The 18,598-nt window shown below is 49.8% G+C and overlaps 1 protein-coding gene across 1 annotated transcript in view; it reads right to left on the bottom strand.

Moving 5' to 3' along the window:
- Positions 1-333: 333 nt before the first annotated feature.
- TEKT5 (tektin 5) overlaps positions 334-18,598 on the bottom strand; it is a 47,427-nt gene continuing 29,162 nt past the window's right edge. Inside the window, exons 6-7 of the mRNA XM_068969633.1 lie at positions 3,617-3,771; positions 334-550 (exon numbers count right to left, since the gene is read on the bottom strand). Coding sequence (XP_068825734.1) covers positions 334-550; positions 3,617-3,771 — 372 coding nt within the window. The remainder of the gene's footprint in view (positions 551-3,616; positions 3,772-18,598) is intronic.

The following is an 18,598-nucleotide window of genomic DNA, read 5'->3' as shown; positions in this document are numbered from 1 at the left end:
CAGGTTTTTAAAAACGTGACCTCTTCCGTTCCTGGGGAGGCTGACAACCTCACAACATTCGGTCCCTGAGGGGTCACAGCACGTCTCCACCCTGGGATCCATCGTGAGGCTGGTTCTGCAGCAAGGAACAAGCTCCCAGGTCTCTGGTTTGGGCACGTTTATTTTGGCTCTTTTACATATATATATACATGTTATTTTTTTTTCCATGATAGGAGGAAAGGGAGAAAAATGACACTTTCTTTTATTTCGGTTTTTCTGCCTTTGCAAATTCTGTGCTATGTGAGGAGTGTGCGTGGAGAGGGGCGGGGTAGGGGTCGGGGGGAGGGGGCAGGCTCAAGGGCAGATGCCCATGCATGGGGTGCTGGGGAAGGTCTTCCTCACTGCCATACACTTCTCCTTGTCGATGCACAGGGTGTTGGCCTTGATGGCCAGTTCATGCTCCAGCCGGCACTTGGTCATGACCAACAGCTGCAGCGTGTCCCGGGTCTCCCGCAGCCTCAGCTTGAGGGTCTGCAGGGTGTCGTCGATGGTGAACACCTCATTCACCAACCTGGGGAGAGAGCGGAGGGGAAGGTGGGTTCGGCCAGCCAGAGGCCATAGGTGCCTCTCCCATGTGCCAGGCACTGGGAGACTCAGAGAGCCAGGTGGGCGGGGCTCAGCCAGCAGGAAAGACAGAGGTGGGCAGGCATGGGGTGAACACCCCACAGAGTTGCTGAGGATGGTGAGCACAAAGCAAGACACAGACAGGGTGTTCAGGAAAATAAGCCAGTGGTTCCTCAGTTAAGCACAGACTCAAGACAGGAGCCACAAGAACTAAAAGTGAAGTGAAGTGAAAGCCGCTCAGTCATGTCCGACTCTTGGCAACCCCATGGACTATACAGTTCATGGAGTTCTCCAGGCCAGAATACTGCAGTGAGCAGCCTTTCCCTTCTCCAGGGGATCTTCCAACCCAGGTCTCCCACATTGCAGGCGGATTCTTCACCAGCTGAGATCGAACCCAGGTCTCCCACATTGCAGGCAGATTCTTTACCAGCTGAGCCACCAGGGAAACCCAAGAATACTGAAGTGGGTAGCCTATCCCTTCTCCAGGGGATCTTCCCGACCCAGGAATTGAACCAGGGTCTCCTGAATGGCACATGGATTCTTTACCAGCTAAGCTACCAGGGAAGAATAAACAGACACTCAAATCCTTGCACAAATACTCGTGTGGCGCTAATGAAAAGTCAGTGAAAGTGTTAGCTGCTCAGTTGTGTCTGACTCTTGCAACTGCATGGACTATAGCCGGCCAGGCTCCTCTGTCCATGGAATTCTCCAGGCAAGAATACTGGTGTGGGTAGCTATTCTCTTCTTCAGGGGATCTTCCCTACCCAGGGATTGAATCCAGGTCTCCTGCATTGCAGGCAAATCCTTTACCGTCTGAGCCATCAGGGAAGCCCGCGGCACAAATAACAAGAGTCAAAAGGTCGAGACAACCCAAATGTCCATCGACAGATGAACAGATGCACAAAATATGCTGTCTCCACATGGGGATATTATGAAAAGGAATGCGAAGAACTGACTTATTGGAAAAGACTGATGCTGGGAAGATTGAAGGCAGGAGGAGAAGGGGACAACAGAGGACAAGATGGTTGGATGGCATCACTGACTTGATGGACATGAGTTTGAGCAAGTTCTGGGAGCTGGTGATGGGCAGGGAAGCCTGGTGTGGTGCAGTTCATGGGGTCACAAAGAGTTGGGCACAACTGAGTGACTGAACTGAACTGAACTGAATGAAAAGGAATGAAGTGCTGACATGTACTACAACATGGATGGACCTTGAAGACATGATGCTGAGTGAAAGATACCAGACACCACGTCTGAATCCCAGTACCTGTGAATGTGATGCTTTTTGGAAGAAGGATTTTCGTGGATGGAATTCAGTTAAGAATCTTGAGATGAAATTATCCTCCATTAAGTGTGCTGTGCTCAGTCAGTCCTGTCTGACTCTGTGTGACCCCATGGACTGTAGCCTGCCAGGCTCCTCTGTCCATGGGATTTTCCCAGAATACTGGAATGGGTTGCCCTGCCCTCCTCCAGGGTATCTTCCTGACCCAGGAATCAAACCTGGATCTCCCGCATTGCAGGCAGATTATTTACTGTCTGAGCCACCAGGGATGGACCCTAAATCCAATGACTGATCTCCTTATAGAGAAAGGAGGGGGAGATTTGAAACACAGAGACACACAGGGAGGAAGGCCACATGAAGATGGAGGCAGCTGCAATAATGCAGCTACAAGCCAAGGGCTGCCAGCCACCACCAGGAGCCAGGAGAGGGGCCGGGCGAAGATGCACTCTCAGAACCCCCAGAGAGAATCAACCCTGCTGACACTCTGATTTCAGAGGTTTGGCCTTTGCAAGTTTCAGAGGAGAAATCCTGTTGTTTTAAGCCACCCAGCTTGTGGTCATTTGTTACAGCAGCCTTGGGTCATGAATACACCTGTGATGGTGGGTTGGTTGTGGGGCTGGAACCCACCTGGACGTCGGGGGAGAGACAGTGCTCAGAACTGGAGGACACACTGCTGGGAGGACCCGGGTTGATATCAGGGTGAGCTTCCCTGTGACAAGCTTGAGCTAGAGAGAGGTGACAGCAGCAGCCTGGAGACCCCTCTTTCCTTAGGGCCCTCTCAGCCAGCACTGTCCAGCAGAATTTTCAGCAGCAATGGAGATAGTCCGTTCCACACCGCCAGCCACACATAGCTCCTGACCACTTGATACGCAGTTTGTGCAAACAAGAGCCTGAATTTTATTCTCAGGCAGTGACCAAGGCTGTAGAAACCTCAGCGCATGGTACCAGTCATCATTTTCTCTCTGAATATTTTTCTTCCTCCTCTTTACTCCTCCAGCTCTCTTTGCCCCATTATCTCAGCTCAGAAGGAAGACAAGCCACTGAGGTGGGCGTCGGGGGGAGCCTGCCACATGGCCACCGAGAATGAAGGCAGTGTCCTGAGCTTGGAGGGGACAGAGCAGTCAACGACCAGCCCCAATGCACACAGCAGGTCACAGGAAAAACACTCCCAAGTCCAATGGCCATTTCCTTCCTTGCCTGACCATCGTGCCATCCCAACCCTCCACCCCTCGACTCACAAACCCTGTTTCTGGGCCTGCAGTGAGCTTTGTGCCCCTCTCCCGTCAACAGCAGCAGCTCCTCCTTAGCCAAGTGGGACGGGCAGGACTGGGCTGTTCCGAGGGCTCGCAGGTGAGAATTTCACAGAAAGGGCACTGGAGGATGGGTGAGGTGTGGGCTGGGTGCCTCTTTCACAGGAGCCTGGAGGGGGGAGGGGGGCATGGCGGCTGTGGAGAGATCAAAGGGCAAGGACCACGCCTCCGGGCTGGGCGGCACCCTCTCATTGGCTTGGAGAGTTCCCAGAGCAGAACAGGCCTACAAAACCATCCTCGCTTAGATGAGAAGGAAGCAGCGCAGAGGGGTGGAGACTACCACGGGCATCCTCAGAGCCCCAGGCCCCCAGTGCCCTGTGGAGTCGTAGATCCCAGTCTCCTGATGGGCGGAGTGTCCATTTTCCAGCTCCCGAGACCTGCCCCTCCCCTGCCGGCCCCCGACCCCCACCCCGAGACTCACTTGAACTGGGGGCCGTCCCTGCACAGCTCCACGTTGGGGCGCCGGGTCCGGCACTCCAGCCTCGTCTGCGCCACCTTCAGCGGGCACTCCTTGGCCATGATGGACCTTTCCAGCAGCATGATGGTGCTCTCCGTCTGGAAGATCTCCTGCAGCGTCTGCGGGGAACATTTGCGGTATCAGAAGGAACCTGACCTTGCACTTGTGTGCTTAGTCGCTCGGTCATGTCTGACTCTTTGCCACCCCATAGATCGCAAGCCGCCAGGCTCTTCTGTCCATGGGGATTCTCCAGGCAAGAATACTGCAGGGGGTTACCATGCCCTCCTCCAGGGGAATCTTCCCAACCCAGGGATCGAACCCAGGTCTCCCGCATTGCAGGGAGATTCCGCACCCTCTGAGCCACCAGGGAAGAACTTGCACTTAACCAACCTTAAGTACCCCCAGAACTGAGTGTACTGAAAGCAGGACACGCCACTGTGTATAAAACGGCCGTTCTCGTCCCTGTCATCTCCGCTCTAGACCTATGTATGAGCAGTTCTGCTTTTCATGGTGCCCTTCACCTGCGAGAAGGCTCTTTAGTGGTGGACGGCGCTGACACCCCTCCCAGACTTGTCAGGACCCAATGGGGAGGTAGTGGCAACCCACTCCAGTATTCTTGACTGGGAAATCCCCTGGACAGAGGAGCCTCACGGGCTACAGTCCCTGGGGTTGCGAAGGAGTTGGACACGACTCAGCGACTCAACAGCAACAAATAGGGAGGTGCTGTGTGCTCTGTTCTGGACAAGCCTGGAATGGTACCCTGCCACAGTGTCCCTCAACACCCTTCCTTCAATTAATCTATGAGCTTGTCTCTCTCCCTCCCGAGCATGTGAGCTGCAGGAGGCCAGGCGCTTTGCTTTATCCGTTGCTGCATCCCCTCCACCCATCGCCAGGCACAGAGCTCAGTGCAGAGTGAGGGCTGTCAGATAAAATAGAGCATGCCCAGTTAAATGTGGATTTCAGATCAACCACAAAGCATTTTTAGTACAGTAAGTCCAATTTGTTCCTAAGTCCACAAGGTTAGCCTAGATACCCAATTAACACAATTGGTGATATAGTACTATGCGATAATAGGTTTATAATACTTTTCACACAAATAATAGGTAAAAAAAAACAAAAAATAAAACATTTTTACAGTACAGTACGTTGAAACTACAGTACTACAGTACAACAGCTGACATACAGGGGCTGGCATCAAGTGAACAGGCAAGAAGAATTACTGACTCGAGGAAGTAGGGGAGGTGGGAGATGGTAGAGCTGAAGGATCGTAAGCAACGGGAGACAGTGTGTGTGCGTAGTCACTTAATCATGTCCAATTCTTTTCGACCCTTTGGACTGTAGCCCAGCAAGCTTCTCTGTCCATGGGATTTTCCAGGCAAGAATACTGGAGTGAGTTGCCATTTCCTCCTCCAGGGGATCTTCCTGACCCAGGAGGGCAAGCTGCAATTTCACTCACTCCCGATGTTAATGGAACGCAAGTTCACATCTTTGAAAGTTCACAACTTGAAGGTTCATATGTAGGGGATTTACTGATATGTCTCAACTACTGCATAACACATACTTACACTAGAGAGTTGTTTGCTGTTAATCTAAAATTCAAGTTGAACTGGACATCCGGCATTCTTTTTTGCCAAATATGGCAACTCTACTCATAGTAGGAGCTCAATAAACATCCATTGAATGAATGAATGAATCACAGTGGGACCTCGAAGTCTAGATTTTTAGTTAGTTCCCCAAGGGTCCTTATGCACACTGAAGTTTTGGACCAGTGTGCCCTGAAATTTATATGGTCCTGTCACAGATTATAATATGCAGAGAACTGTTACATGTGAGTATACTAGTGCTCCTGAATGGGGTGGGGACTGCAAGTCTAAGACCCTGTCTCACTTTTAGGGACTTTACAATCATACTGTTTTTCTCTTTGACATGAGTGCCGAACAATTGATGCTTTTAAACTGTGGTGTTGGAGAAGACTCTTGAGAGTCCCTTGGACTGCAAGGAGATCAAACCAGTCCATCCTAAAGGAAATCGGTCTTTTTCCAAAGGAAATCACTGGAAGGACTGATGCTGAAGCTGAAACTCCAATACTTTGGCCACCTGATGCAAAGAACTGACTCACTGGAAAAGACCCTGATGCTGGGAAAGATTGAAGGCAGGAGAAGGGGACGACAGGATGAGATGGTTGGATGGCATCACTGACTCTTTGAACATGAATTTGAGCAAGCTCCAGGAGTTGGTGATGGACAGGGAAGCCTGGCATGCTGCAGTCCATGGGGTCGCAAAGAGTCGTACATGACTGAGTGAATGAACTGAACTGAACTGAAGTGATGAAATACTCACAAATCATAACATGACTATTTTAGCTGGCTAGGGCCCATATTTTAAGGGCAACAAGAAATTGCTTAAAAGAGATTTTTTTCCCCAAAGAAGTAAAGTCCTGGCTTCCCTATTACCTTAACACATTATTGACTGGAGATGTATGAATATATCTTTTGTCACCCAAACATTATTGACTGGAGATGTATCAATATGTTTTTAGACAGTGATACAATTAACATCACTGTGTGAAGTTGTTAGAACTTAAAGTTGATCAAAGATTCATTATCCAACTTCTGACTGTCATTATCATTCACATTTTGCTCCCTTAGGGGTTTTTGATCCAACCTTATGTATATTATAAATGCAAGTTTATTACCAAAAATTTTCAAAAGTGATGCATTGCAAAATTTTGAGTAAAGAAGCATTTTTCATTGAATTTTATGCAGATACTTTTTCTGATTGTCTGAGCAACACATATACCAGTATCTTAGAAGATGACAGTTCTTCAGATTATAATTCTGATTCAGATGATGTGAATATTAGACCAAAAAAAAAAAGACAAAAAATCTTAGTGATGGATTCTGAAACGGAAAGTGAAAATGAAACTCATAGTGCTGGAGAAGACTTTACAGGTGTGGCTTCTCAGGTGGCACAGTGATAAAGAATCCACCTGCCGATGCAGGAGACACAAAAGACACAGATTCAATCCTTGGGTCAATAAGATCCCCTGGAGGAGGTCATGGCAGCCCACTCCAGTATTCTTGCCTGGGAAATCCTGTGGACGGAGGAGCCTGGTGGGCTACATTCCACAGGGTCATAAAGAGTCGGACACGACTGAAGTGACTTAGCGCACACACACACAGGTGAAACTACTGAATATAATAACCCACAAAGTGTTAGTGAAATAACAGGAATTAATTTTGGCCAGCCAAAATAAAAATCGCTAGCCACAGGCACTAGTTTCTGGAAAAACCACTCAGCATGCCCTGGTCAATAATGAATTTGCATGCGGCTTAGTCACTCAGTCGCGTCCAACTCTTTGCGACCCTTCGGGCAGTAGCCTGCCAGGTTCCTCTGTCCATGGATTCTCCAGGCAAGAATACTGGGATGGGTTGCCAGGCCCTCCTCCAGGGGATTTTCCCCACCTGGGGATCAAACCCGAGTTTCCTGTGTCTCCTGAAATGGCAGATGGGTTCTTTACCATTGAGCCACCTGGGAAGCTCTACCTTAAGGAAAAAAAAAATAAAGCCTACAAAGTGAACACGTCTCTGTTTCAAGAGAACAAAAGGATGCCCTTTTCCTACTTGGGCTGAGACAGAGGCAGAGTTATCTGAGGGTGGGGTGGGAGGGGGTGCTACACTGCCTCTTTCAAATCCCACCAAGGAGGGAGACTGGCCCCTCACCTGGTCCTCAGTGGGCCACCCAGACCAGAGCAACGCCAGCCAGAGGCTGGTTAAACGCTATCCCATAAGAATGTTCCGTGCCCAGCACGTGGGAAGGTAAACACTCCACTGAGTGGGGAGAACAGCTCCTTAGAAGCCCAGGGGATTTTTCTCAGAAACTTACCCTTTGGATATGCAGGTATGCAAAGCTCAGAGAGCATGCCCAACACAGTGTAGAATAAAACTGGGCCTTCCAACCCAGGTGGCCCAGTGGTAAAGAATCCACCCGCCAAGCAGGAGGATTTTTGGCAGGTGGGTTCTTTACTACTGAGCCACATGGGAATCCCCATTATGCTTCATTACAGGATACTCAACACAGTTCCCTATGCTGTATAGGAGATCCTTGTTATTTTATTGTAAAGAAGTGTGTGGACCCTCAACTCACACCACCAAAGTGAAAGTGTTAGTAGCTCAGTGGTGTCCGACACTTTGTGACCCCATGGACTGTAGCCCACCAGGCTCCTCTGTCCATGGAATTCTCCAGGCAAGAATACCGGAGTGGGTAGCCATCCCCTCTTCCAAGGGATCTTCCTGACCCAGAGATCAAACCTGGTCTCCTGTATTGCAGGCAGATTTTCTACTGTCTGAGCCACCAGGGAAGTGTGTATCTGCTCATCCCAAACTCCTCACTTATCCCTCTCACCCCCTTCCCCCTTTGGTGACCATAAGTTTGTTTTCTGTGTCTGTGAGTCAGTTTTGTAAATAAGTTTATTTGTATCATTTTAGATTTCATGTATAAGGGCCATCATAGGGTATTTGTCTTTCTCTTTCTGATTTACTTCACTTAGTGTGATAATCTCTAGATCCACCCATATTGCTGCAAATGGCATTATTTCATTGTTTTTTATGGCTGAGTAGCATTCCATTATCGGAGACGGCAATGGCACCTCACTCCAGTATTCCTGCCTGGAAAATCCCATGGACGGAGGAGCCTGGAAGGCTGCAATCCAGGGGGTCGCTGAGGGTCAGACACGACTGAGCGACTTCACTTTTACTTTTCACTTTCATGCATTGGAGAAGGAAATGGCAACCCACTCCAGTGTTCTTGCCTGGAGAATCCCAGGGACGGGGGAGCCTGGTGGGCTGCCATCTATGGGGTCGCACAGAGTCGGACACGACTGAAGCGACTTAGCAGCAACGGCAGCAGCAGCATTCCATTATACAGCACATGTTCTACCCATTCATCTCTCCATGGACCTTTAGGTCATTTCCATGTCTTGGCTATTGTGAATAGTGCCACTATGATCACTGGAGTGCATGTATCTTTTTGAATTAGAGTTTTCTCCAGGAATGGGGTTGTTGGATCATATGGTAACTCTATTTTTAGTTTTTTGAAAAACCTCCATACTGTTTTTCCACAGCGGCTGTACCAATTGACATCCCCACCAACAGTGTAGGAGGGTTCCCTTTTATCCACACCCTCTGTAGATTTTCTGTAGATTTTCTTTGATGATGAAAAGACCTATCTCTTGACTTTAGCGAAAGGGTGGACATTCATTCACATGCTCAATCATTTCTTCATTCACTCACTAATTTATGGATTCATTGATTCACTCATTGACTTAACTGTGGATGAGGCACCTATTGGGTGCTAAGCACTGTTGTAGGTAGTGGACACAGCAGTGCACAGAACAGGTAGAAAACACCATCTTCAAGGAGTTACATTCTAGTACAGCGGTCCCCAACCTTTTTGGCACCAGAGACAAGTTTCACGGAAGACAGGCTTTCCATGGGCCAGTGAGGCAGGGTATGGTTTCAGGATGCTTCAAGAGCATTACATTTATTGTGCACTTTATTTCTATTATTATTACATCAGTTCCACCTCAGATCATCAAGCATTAGATCCCCCAGAGGTTGGGGACCCCTGTTCTAGTGGGTTATTTGCCCACTTCTTTAGGCAAGATTTATTAAGCACCTGGGCTTCCCAGATGGTGCTAGTGGTAAGGAACCTGCCTGCCAATCCAGGAGATATAGATTCAATCCCTGGGTCAGGAAGATCCCCTGGAGGAGGGCACGGCAACCCACTCCAGTATTCTTGCCTGGAGAATCCCGTGGACAGAGGAGTCTGGTGGGCTATAGTCCATGGAGTTGCAAAGAGTTGGACGCAGCTGAAATGACTAAGCACGCACACACATTTAGCACCCATAAGCCCTTACTACAACTCCAACCATCTTTGTGCTGTGCTGTGCTAATTTGCTTCAGTCGTGTCTGACTCTTTGCAACCCTATGGACTGTAGCCCGCCAGGCTCCTCTGTCCATGGGGTTCTCCAGGCAAGAATATTGGAGTGGGTTGTCGTGCCCTCCTCCAGGGGATCTTCCTGATCCAAGGATCGAACCCATGTCTCTTACGTTTCCTGCATTGGCAGCTGGGTTCTTTACCACTAGCAGCACCACCTGGGAAGTGACCATCTTTGCCATCACTGAAGTTCAAGTTCCTTTCTCCCTGTTAACAACACAAATTTGAGTGTCTTTAGTGTGCAGGATATTGGTGGGAGATGCCATCACTAGGAGGCATCCAGTACATTTCAGTTTTCTGGGAACTCTCATGTGAGCACAGGAGTGAGGCAGGAAGACAGCAGCTCCCAGAGAAAACTAAAGCTTACTAATTATTTTTCAAACCTGAGGACCACTTCCAGGAGCATGGGGCCAGCCTGTCCTGGCACAGCCTCCCAACACTTGCTCATCTCCCTTGATTGGCAAAGAGCAGCTGCAGGATCCAGAGACTTCTGCAGGCAACAGGCTCCAGTTACATGTTAACAAGCCTGCTCTGCTTTTGTTATACGTATCTTTCTACTGCGTGCACGCGTTAAGTCGCTTCAGTGTCAGAATCTTTGCGACCCTATGGGCTGTAGCCCACTAGGCCCTGTCTTTGGCATTCTCCAGGCAGGAACACTGGAGTGGGTTGCCATGCCCTCTTCCAGGGGATCTTCCCGACCCAGGGATCAAAACCCACCTCTTTTATGTCTCCTGCATTGGCAGGCGGGTTCTTCACCACTCGCACCACCTGCGAAACCCAGCTACTCTCTACTCCTGGCAAATGCTGTTGGTTTTCCATCCATAGAATAAGATAATTACATTTTACAACTTGAATGAAACATGTAAAGTGAGTAACAGCCCAGGTGGTGGGGCGGGGGTGGGGGGGCCAGGCAGGTAAAATCAGGAAGGGTGATGGTGAAGGAGGGTGCTAAGGGGCACTATGAAACCCCTTGCCCCCCGTCTCCTCCTCGGGGCTGGCTTTTGGCGGTGTGATGGGGCAGTTGGAACCGACTCTTGTTTTTCCTCCATGCCACCACCCCTTCCCACCCCACCTCACCCCCTAGCATTTCTCGAACAGGCCTGCCTGTGGATTTTCCAGAACAGAAGGGGTTTTCCAGAATTGGCTCTTCTAGAACCCACTGATGACTCACACCCAAGGCAAATCTGCCCAGGCGGGTCTAAACTCTGCCGGAAAATATTCCTCCAAACCTCCTGTCCAGCCTCCGTCACTCACAGCCAGGGTCCTCTTCAATGGAAGAGAAAAAAAAAAGATATACACACACACACACACTCTGTCTTGGGGGCAGCCCCTGATGCCTACTACAGTCCTTCCTGCCTGTGCACCTCCAAAAGCCCTGGGGGCAGTGACTCAGCTTCCAGAAGTTTGAGGAATGTGACCTCCAAGGGGCAGGAGGCAGAGACCACCTGGGCTGACCAGAGGCAGGGGCTGGAGACAGAACAGCCTTGGCCTTCAGGCTCAGCAGGAAGCTAAGGTGCCAAGACTGAGCTCTGAGCTCCAGGGCAGCCTAGTCCCTAGACCCCAAATTCCACGATGTCCCCCAAGGAGAAGAGCTGGGAGGAGGGTAACCCACATATCCCAGTGTGTCCACTCCTGGTCTATACTATATACACTGAAGGAGCCCAAGACCACTCTGGAACATACGTGTCAAGGAGGTTCAGTGAGCCGGCAGCACCCAGCTGCCTGTGACCACAGAGACGGACATGTAAAAGATGGTAAATGAGCAGGTGGAGGATTTTGGCAGCCCATAGATGGATTAACCTCACATCCAGAGGGACGATGCAAGGTGAGGAACTGGGAAACAGAATGAGCTATTTGACACAATCCCTTTTGAGAAAAGTAAAGATCCTTGCACAAGCAATGGCAATCCATGTTTTGTAAGAACACATTTAAATGGGTGGCAGAGGAGGAGTGGTTAGGTTGCATCTGACTCAATGGACATGAATTTGAGCAAACTTTGGGAGATAATGAAGGACAGAGGAGCCTGGTGTGCTGCAGTTCATGGGGCTGCAAAGAGTCAAACACGACTGAGTGACTGAACAACATTTAAATCAACAGGTCAACATTCTTTAAAGAGGTCATATTCATTCATTCATTCAAATAGTCCCTGACCGCAAGGTCATCTATGGGAGAATAGGAGTTACCCTGAAGTTTAGGGATAAAAGGGTATAAACAGGGAAATAAGGGGCTTTGTACAAACACATGTGCCAGGAGCCAAGACGTATGATAAACTTACCTCTCTTCCCCAGAATCAAAAAGAAGAGAAAAAATCCCCATAATCCTATCAGAGCTAAGGTTTCTTTTTAAAATAACTTTTCTAAGGGAGAAATTCTATTAAAGACAAAATGCTATCTACGTGTACTGTGCTGTGCCTCACTCAGTCGTCTCCGACTCTTTGCGACCCCGTGGACTGTAGCCCACCAGGCTCCTCCGTCCATGGGATTCTCCAAGCAAGAATACTGGAGTGGGCTGCCATTTCCTTCTCCAGGGGATCTTCCCAACTCAGGGATCGAACCCAGGTCTCCCATATAATGGGTGTTAATTCTTGCATTTGTTTGCCCATTAGCATTATCTGGACAGTTTTTTAAACTGCAGCTGTCTGCCCCCCTCCACCAGAGGTTCAGATTCCATTGGCCCGGGATACAGTGGGTGTCAAAAGGCTTCAGGAACTCCCTAACGGTGCAGCCAGAGTCAGGAAACACTGATGCGGGTGATAGAGATGTGCAAATGCTAAAGAGTCCCAAGGGGAAGGAGATGGATTGAGGACTCTGGTTAGGGACTTGGAGGTGCAACTCAAGACTGTCCATCTTGGCAGGAAAACCCCAAGTGGAGGCACGGGAGTAATTTCATCCCTTGAAGATATTTTTGGAGATGCGCATGTGGGTGACCTGTGCACCATGGGCTTGGGTTTCCAGCAAGGGGCCTGGGGGAAAAGAGGCTGCCTCATCACAGGGTTTTCAAGTTTCTGGGGGAAATTTGACATCAGCAATTGGAAATCCTGGTGCTCAGCCCAGAACTGTGCCCTTGTTCCACACTGTGGTTGCCTAGGCGATCCAGACCCCAGCCCAGGCAGGCAGGAAGCTCAGAGCACAGGCAGCCTTGCCAGGCAAGTCTGTACATGCTCTGTGGCTCAGAATCGCTCAGACCCAAGGCGCCTGTTATATGCATGTGGGCACGCACGCGCGCGCACATATATACGGAATGAGTGTCTCGAACATCTTCACCATCCTCTGCAGGGGGAAGAAGATAGAGGTGTTTGAGACATTCAATTACCCACTCACCTACCTACCTGCCCGTGGAGCTGGTGTATCTCACAATCCACATCTAACCCAGCATGCTCCCACCACAGGGCCTTTGCAGGGACTGTCCCCACTGCCAGGGACGCTCCTTCCCCAGATCTCCACATGGCTCATTCCCTCATGCCCTTCTGGTTATGGCTAAAATGCCCAGAAGACCTTTCTCTGATCATTTCCTTTAAACTTACAACCCCCAAACCGGCCAGCACTCCCAATTGTTCAAATTCTGCTTTCTTTTCTCTATAGTCCTTATACCTTCCGACATACTGTGCTTTATTCATTAAAGAGCCTCTTGATGAAGGTAAAAGAGGAGAGTGAAAGAGCTGGCTTAAAAGTCAACATTCAAAAAACAAAGATCATGGCATCCTCTCCCATCACTTCATGGCAAATAGATGGGGCAACAGTGGAAACAGTCTTTATTTTATTAACCCAAGACTTTATCTTCTTGGACTCCAAAATCACTGTGGATGGTGACTGCAGCCATGAAATTAAAAGACGCTTGCTCCTTGGAAGAAAAGCTATGACAAACCTAGACAGCATATTAAAAAGCAGAGACAAAGGTCCATATAGTCAAAGCTATGGTTTTCCCAGTAGTCATGTACACATTTAGGCCACGAGTCATGTGAGAGTTGGACCATAAAGAAGGCTGAGAGCCGAAGAATTGATGCTTTTGAACTATGGTGTTGGAGAAGACTCTTGAGAGTCCCTTGGACTGCAAGGAGATCAAACCAGTCAATCTTAAAGGAAATCAACCCTGAATGTTTATTGGAAGGACTGATAATGAAGCTGAAGCTCCAGTTGTTTGGCCACCTGATGCAAAGAGCCGACTCACTGGAAAAGACCCTAATGCTGGGAAAGATTGAAGGTGGGAGGAAAAGGGGGCGACAGAGGAGATGGTTGAATGGCATCATCGATTCAATGGACATGAGTTCGAGCAAACTCTGGGAGATAGCAAAGGACAGGGAAGCCTGGTATGCTGCAGCCCATGGGATCGCAAAGAGTCGGACATCAAGCTACTGCACAACAACAACTCATTAATGTTGTCAATCATCCTCTACCAGGGAGTAAGCTCCATGTGGGGAGGGATTTTTGTTTTGCTCTCAGCTGAATCCCTCACTGCCTAAACCAATCAGTGCGTGGGACATAGTAATAATATCACCTAACACTTAAAATAGTGCTGACAGCGTGCCAGGCATTTTGCTAAAAGCCGTATATATTGACCAATTGCTCAGTCATTCAGTGGTATCCAACTATTTGGGACCCCGTGGACTGCAGCCCGCCAGGCTCCTCTGCCCATGGAATTTTCCAGGTAAGAATACTGGAGTGGGTTGCATTTCCTATTCCAGGGGATCTCAGGGATAGAACCCGAGTCTCCTGCATTAGTAGGCAGATTCTTTGCCACTGTGCCATCTGGGAAGCCCACTGACTAATTAGTAGATACTTAATGAACACTTCCTCTCTAGATGGACCAATGCACACCATGAGGTGTTTGCTTAAGTAGAAAGCAGAGACATTGGCACCAGACAGCCTGAATCTCTCCAAATCCCAGCCCCAGCACATCCAAGCTGGGTGACCTTAAGCAAGTGTCCTAGGCTCTCTGAGCCTTTCTAGTAAAATGGGGATCACAGCCACTCCATAGAGTGGGGGTAAGGCCATTGTGCCAGGCCTGGGAGAAGGAGCTCTTGGGAACCTTAGCAAGTATATAAAGCCCTTCACTGCTGGCACACAAAGCTAGCGACACTCCTTTGTGGTAACTTGAAAAGCATTGGCACCAAGTCCTGCTCTTCCCAAAGCAAGCCCGTGCCTGTGTGTGCGTGTTCCTCCCATAAACACACCCTGGAAAAAGCCATCGTGCCCCTCCTTCCATCTTCCCTTGGCCAGCTAGAGAGCTCTAGCCCTCCTTCCCTGTTTGCCTTTCTCCCCAGTCCCTGAGCTGGGGAAGCCTCCTGGGGCAGGGCGAAGGGCTACCTGCTGTGGGATTGGCCCAGGTGCTCACCCCATGGGAGGAGTCTCCGCAGCCTTGGCCCAAAGCTGGAACTCAGTTGGGAAGGAGGGTCCCCAGGCCCTAGACTGAGAAAGGGGTAGTTCTAAGCCTCCCGTGTACCAGGCATAAAGGGCAAGGAAGGCAGGTCCCTTCAGCTCACTGAGTCCCTCTGCAGTCACACAGATCTAGGTTCAAATACCAGCTCCGGCTCTTCACCACTGTGTGCTCTTCAACGGGTCGCTTACCCTCTCTGTGCCGTATATATTCGTGTATTCAACATCCACTGAGCCTCTTCACTCGTAGCCCCATCTATGGGGCCAGACACTGTATGGAGCACTTGTTCTTTTTGTTGTTGTTTGGTTGCTAAGCCTTGTCCGACCCTTTGCGACCCCATGGACTGTAGCCCACAGGGCTCCTCTGTCCATGGGATTTCCCAGGCAAGAATACTGTGAACGGGAAGCGAAAGTGAAAGTTGCTCAGTTGTGTCCGACTCTTTGCGACCCCATGGACTGTATATCCATGGAATTCTCCAGGCCAGAAAGCTGGAGTGGGTAGTCAGTCCCCTTCTCTGGAGGATCTTCCCAACCCAGGGATTGAACCCAGGTCTCCCACATGGCAGGCGGATTCTTTACCAGGGAAGCCCAGAATACTGTAGTGGGTTGTCATTTCCTTCTCCAGGAGATCTTCCCAACCCAGGGACAGAACCCCCATCTTGTGCTTGGCAGGCAGATTCTTTACCATGCAGTCACCTGGGAAACCCATGCTTTTATTATCATGCTATAAAGTTAGCATAATAATAATAAATCACCCACCAGGTTACCGTGCAGATTAAATGAGATACTGTATATAAAATGCTGAGTCCAGTGCAGGCATGTGCCATGAGGCTGTCCCTCCTGCCCGCCCTACGCCCAGCTCCCATCCTGCAGTGTCCAGTCCCTTAGGAGACTTTTCCTTTGGGATAATTGTTGTTTAATGTCAGACAATAGGAAACTCAGAGTTTGTCTCTGCAGGCGACTTCAGTCCCCTCAGACGTCCAGTCCAGGGCTCAACTTCCATCAACCCACTTATTAGGGTGTAAGGGGTCAGGGCAGGGGTTGCCTGTGCAGTGGAGGAGGAGTGTCCTCTTTCTCAGCTTCTAGAATGCGGCTCAGGGAGGGTCGGCTCAAGGTAGAAGGTGGGTCAGTCCTCCAACCCCCAACCCCCCAGCCCCGCCTGAGGAACCAAAGAGCTTTTTGTTCACAACACCCCTCTACCTTCCCAATGCCCCACTCTCCTCCCCACCCCCCGCCCCAGCTCCAGGCAGATTCCCAGCCACGGGGGCCTCTTTGCAGGGTGACTTGGAGGTAAGAGTCCTGGGCAGGAAGTCAGGAGACTGGGGTCCCATCCAAGCCCTAACACAAACCAGCTGCGGAACTCACACCTCGCTTAGAGCCCTGGGCTGTGGGGGCCTCAATTTCCTTATCCAGCAAATGGGGACTCAAGAGCTGTCTCCCTCATCAGTTAGGGCGCTGTAAGTGCTCCTGGACCAAGTTCAAGCTCTAATCCATCACCCATCACCTCCGCGTGCCCGGAGCCATGTCCTCTGAGATCCAGTCTGAGAGCTGTTGTTAATAGCTGCAGGTGTGGCTGTGTGTGTGCACGTGTGTGTATGTGCAGGTGTGTCTGTGTCTGTGATCAACCCCCCTCAGATGTCTGAGAGTCCCAGCACATAGCCTTCTGGAGCACCTTGAAGATGCTGCAGACAGGCGACACATTTTTCTCTAAAGCTCTGGGTGGTAGATATTTTCCGCTTTAGGAGACGTATAGTTTCTGTCACATACAGTTTCTGAGTTTCTGAGCTCAACTCAGCCAAGGCAGTGCACAGTTAACCCCGGACAACACAGAAATGTATGGGGGAATCTGTGTTCCAATAAAACTTTATTTACAAAAACAGTCACGGGAGGGGCAGATTTGGCCCCAGGGCTGGTAGTTTGATGGGCTTCCCAGGTGGCTCAGTGGGTAAAGAATCCACCTGCCAATGCAGGAGATGCAGGATCGATCCTTGGGTCAGGAAGATCCCCTGGAGAAGGGAATGGCAACCCAGTCCAGTATTCTTGCCTGGAGAACCCCCTGAACAAGGAGCCTGGCGGGCTACAGACCAATGGGGGTCTCAAAGAGTCAGACACGACGGAGCATGCACGCAGGCCGTATCTCATCACAGAGGAAGTCCTGATCCCTCTAAGCCTCCCATCACGCACAAGGCTGCTGCTCCTTTGAGGTTTCCCACGTTCAGAGAGTAATTTCTCCAACAGCTTTGCTACTCAGGGGGTGGTCTGCCGACCAGCATGGCTGGACTCTGAGCGCTTGTCATACATGCAGAGTCTCGGGCCCCACCCCAGACCTCCCAAGGTGCTGCGCATTTTAACAAAACGCTGAGCTGACCACACGCACGGTAAAGTTTTAAAGCAGAAGGACATGGTCGGGTTTGTTGTTTGAGGCAGATTTCTCCAGCTGCCGTTAGGAGGGTGGGCAGAGGGCACAAAGCTGGGAAGAAGATGGCCAGCGAGGAACTGAGAGGCAGGAGGGCCCACACCGAGTCCAGATGGAGAGACACAGAGGGAACAAGGTCACAAGGGGATACGAAGGGTAACATGTGGCACGCTGTAATGGTCGGAGTGTGCCGAGGGAGAAAGCGCCAGCCCCTAAAATCAGAAGGCTGCTGTTCAAAGGCCAGCACCACACCACTAAGCACATGGGCTTGGCAAATGGCCAAACCTCTCTGGGCCTCAGTTTCCCCATCTGTATAATGGAGATAATAACAATATCTACCTCAGAGGGTGACTGTGAGGATTAATTCAGGTACCCCATGCTAAGCACAATGGCTGCACTAACAAGCACTCTGTTGACCTCAGCACTTTCTATCCATCCACCCATTCATCCATGTATCCACCTATGTACCCATCCATCCATCCACCCATCCATCCATATATCCACCTACGTACCCATCCATCCATGTATCCATCCATGTCTACTTATCTTCTACCTTTTATCCTTTCTTTTAAAAAATATTTATTTATTTGGCTGCACCGGGTCTTATTTGTGGCACACAGCATGTGGGATCTGGTTCCCTCACTAGGGATCAAACCAGGCCCCCTGCATTGGGAGCACAGAGTCTTAGCCACTGGACCACCAGGGAATTCCCTTTCTTTTAAAAAAGTCAAACCTTAATGCCAGGAGACCAAGTCTTCTCAGTCTTGGCACTATTGATATTTGGGGCAGGGTTATTCTGTCATTCTGCACTGTAGGATGTTTAACTGCATTCCTGGTCTCTACCCGCTGGGTGCCAATAGCAGCCCCTCAAAAGTCGTAACGACCAAAAATGTCTCCAAACATTGTCAGATGTTCCCTGGTATAAAATTGTCCCATTGGAGGGCACTGATTTAGATATTATCGTTGTTGTTGTTGTTAGGCTGTGTTGGTGGGAGCAGGGAAGATGCTCACACTGACTTAAAGAATAAACTCTGGAGCAGAACACCTAGATTCAAATCCTGACTCTGCCATTTACTAGCTGCAGTGGTAAGGGCTTTCAGTTTAGTTCAGTCGCTCAGTCATGTCCGAGTCTTTGCGACCCCATGAATTGCAGCACGCCAG

The sequence above is a fragment of the Capricornis sumatraensis genome, chromosome 3, assembly GCF_032405125.1.
Source record: "Capricornis sumatraensis isolate serow.1 chromosome 3, serow.2, whole genome shotgun sequence".
In the NCBI taxonomy this organism is placed as follows: Eukaryota; Metazoa; Chordata; class Mammalia; order Artiodactyla; family Bovidae; genus Capricornis; species Capricornis sumatraensis.
The sequence above is the reverse complement of the archived record's forward strand: the minus strand, read 5'-3'. Positions and strand labels throughout refer to the sequence as shown.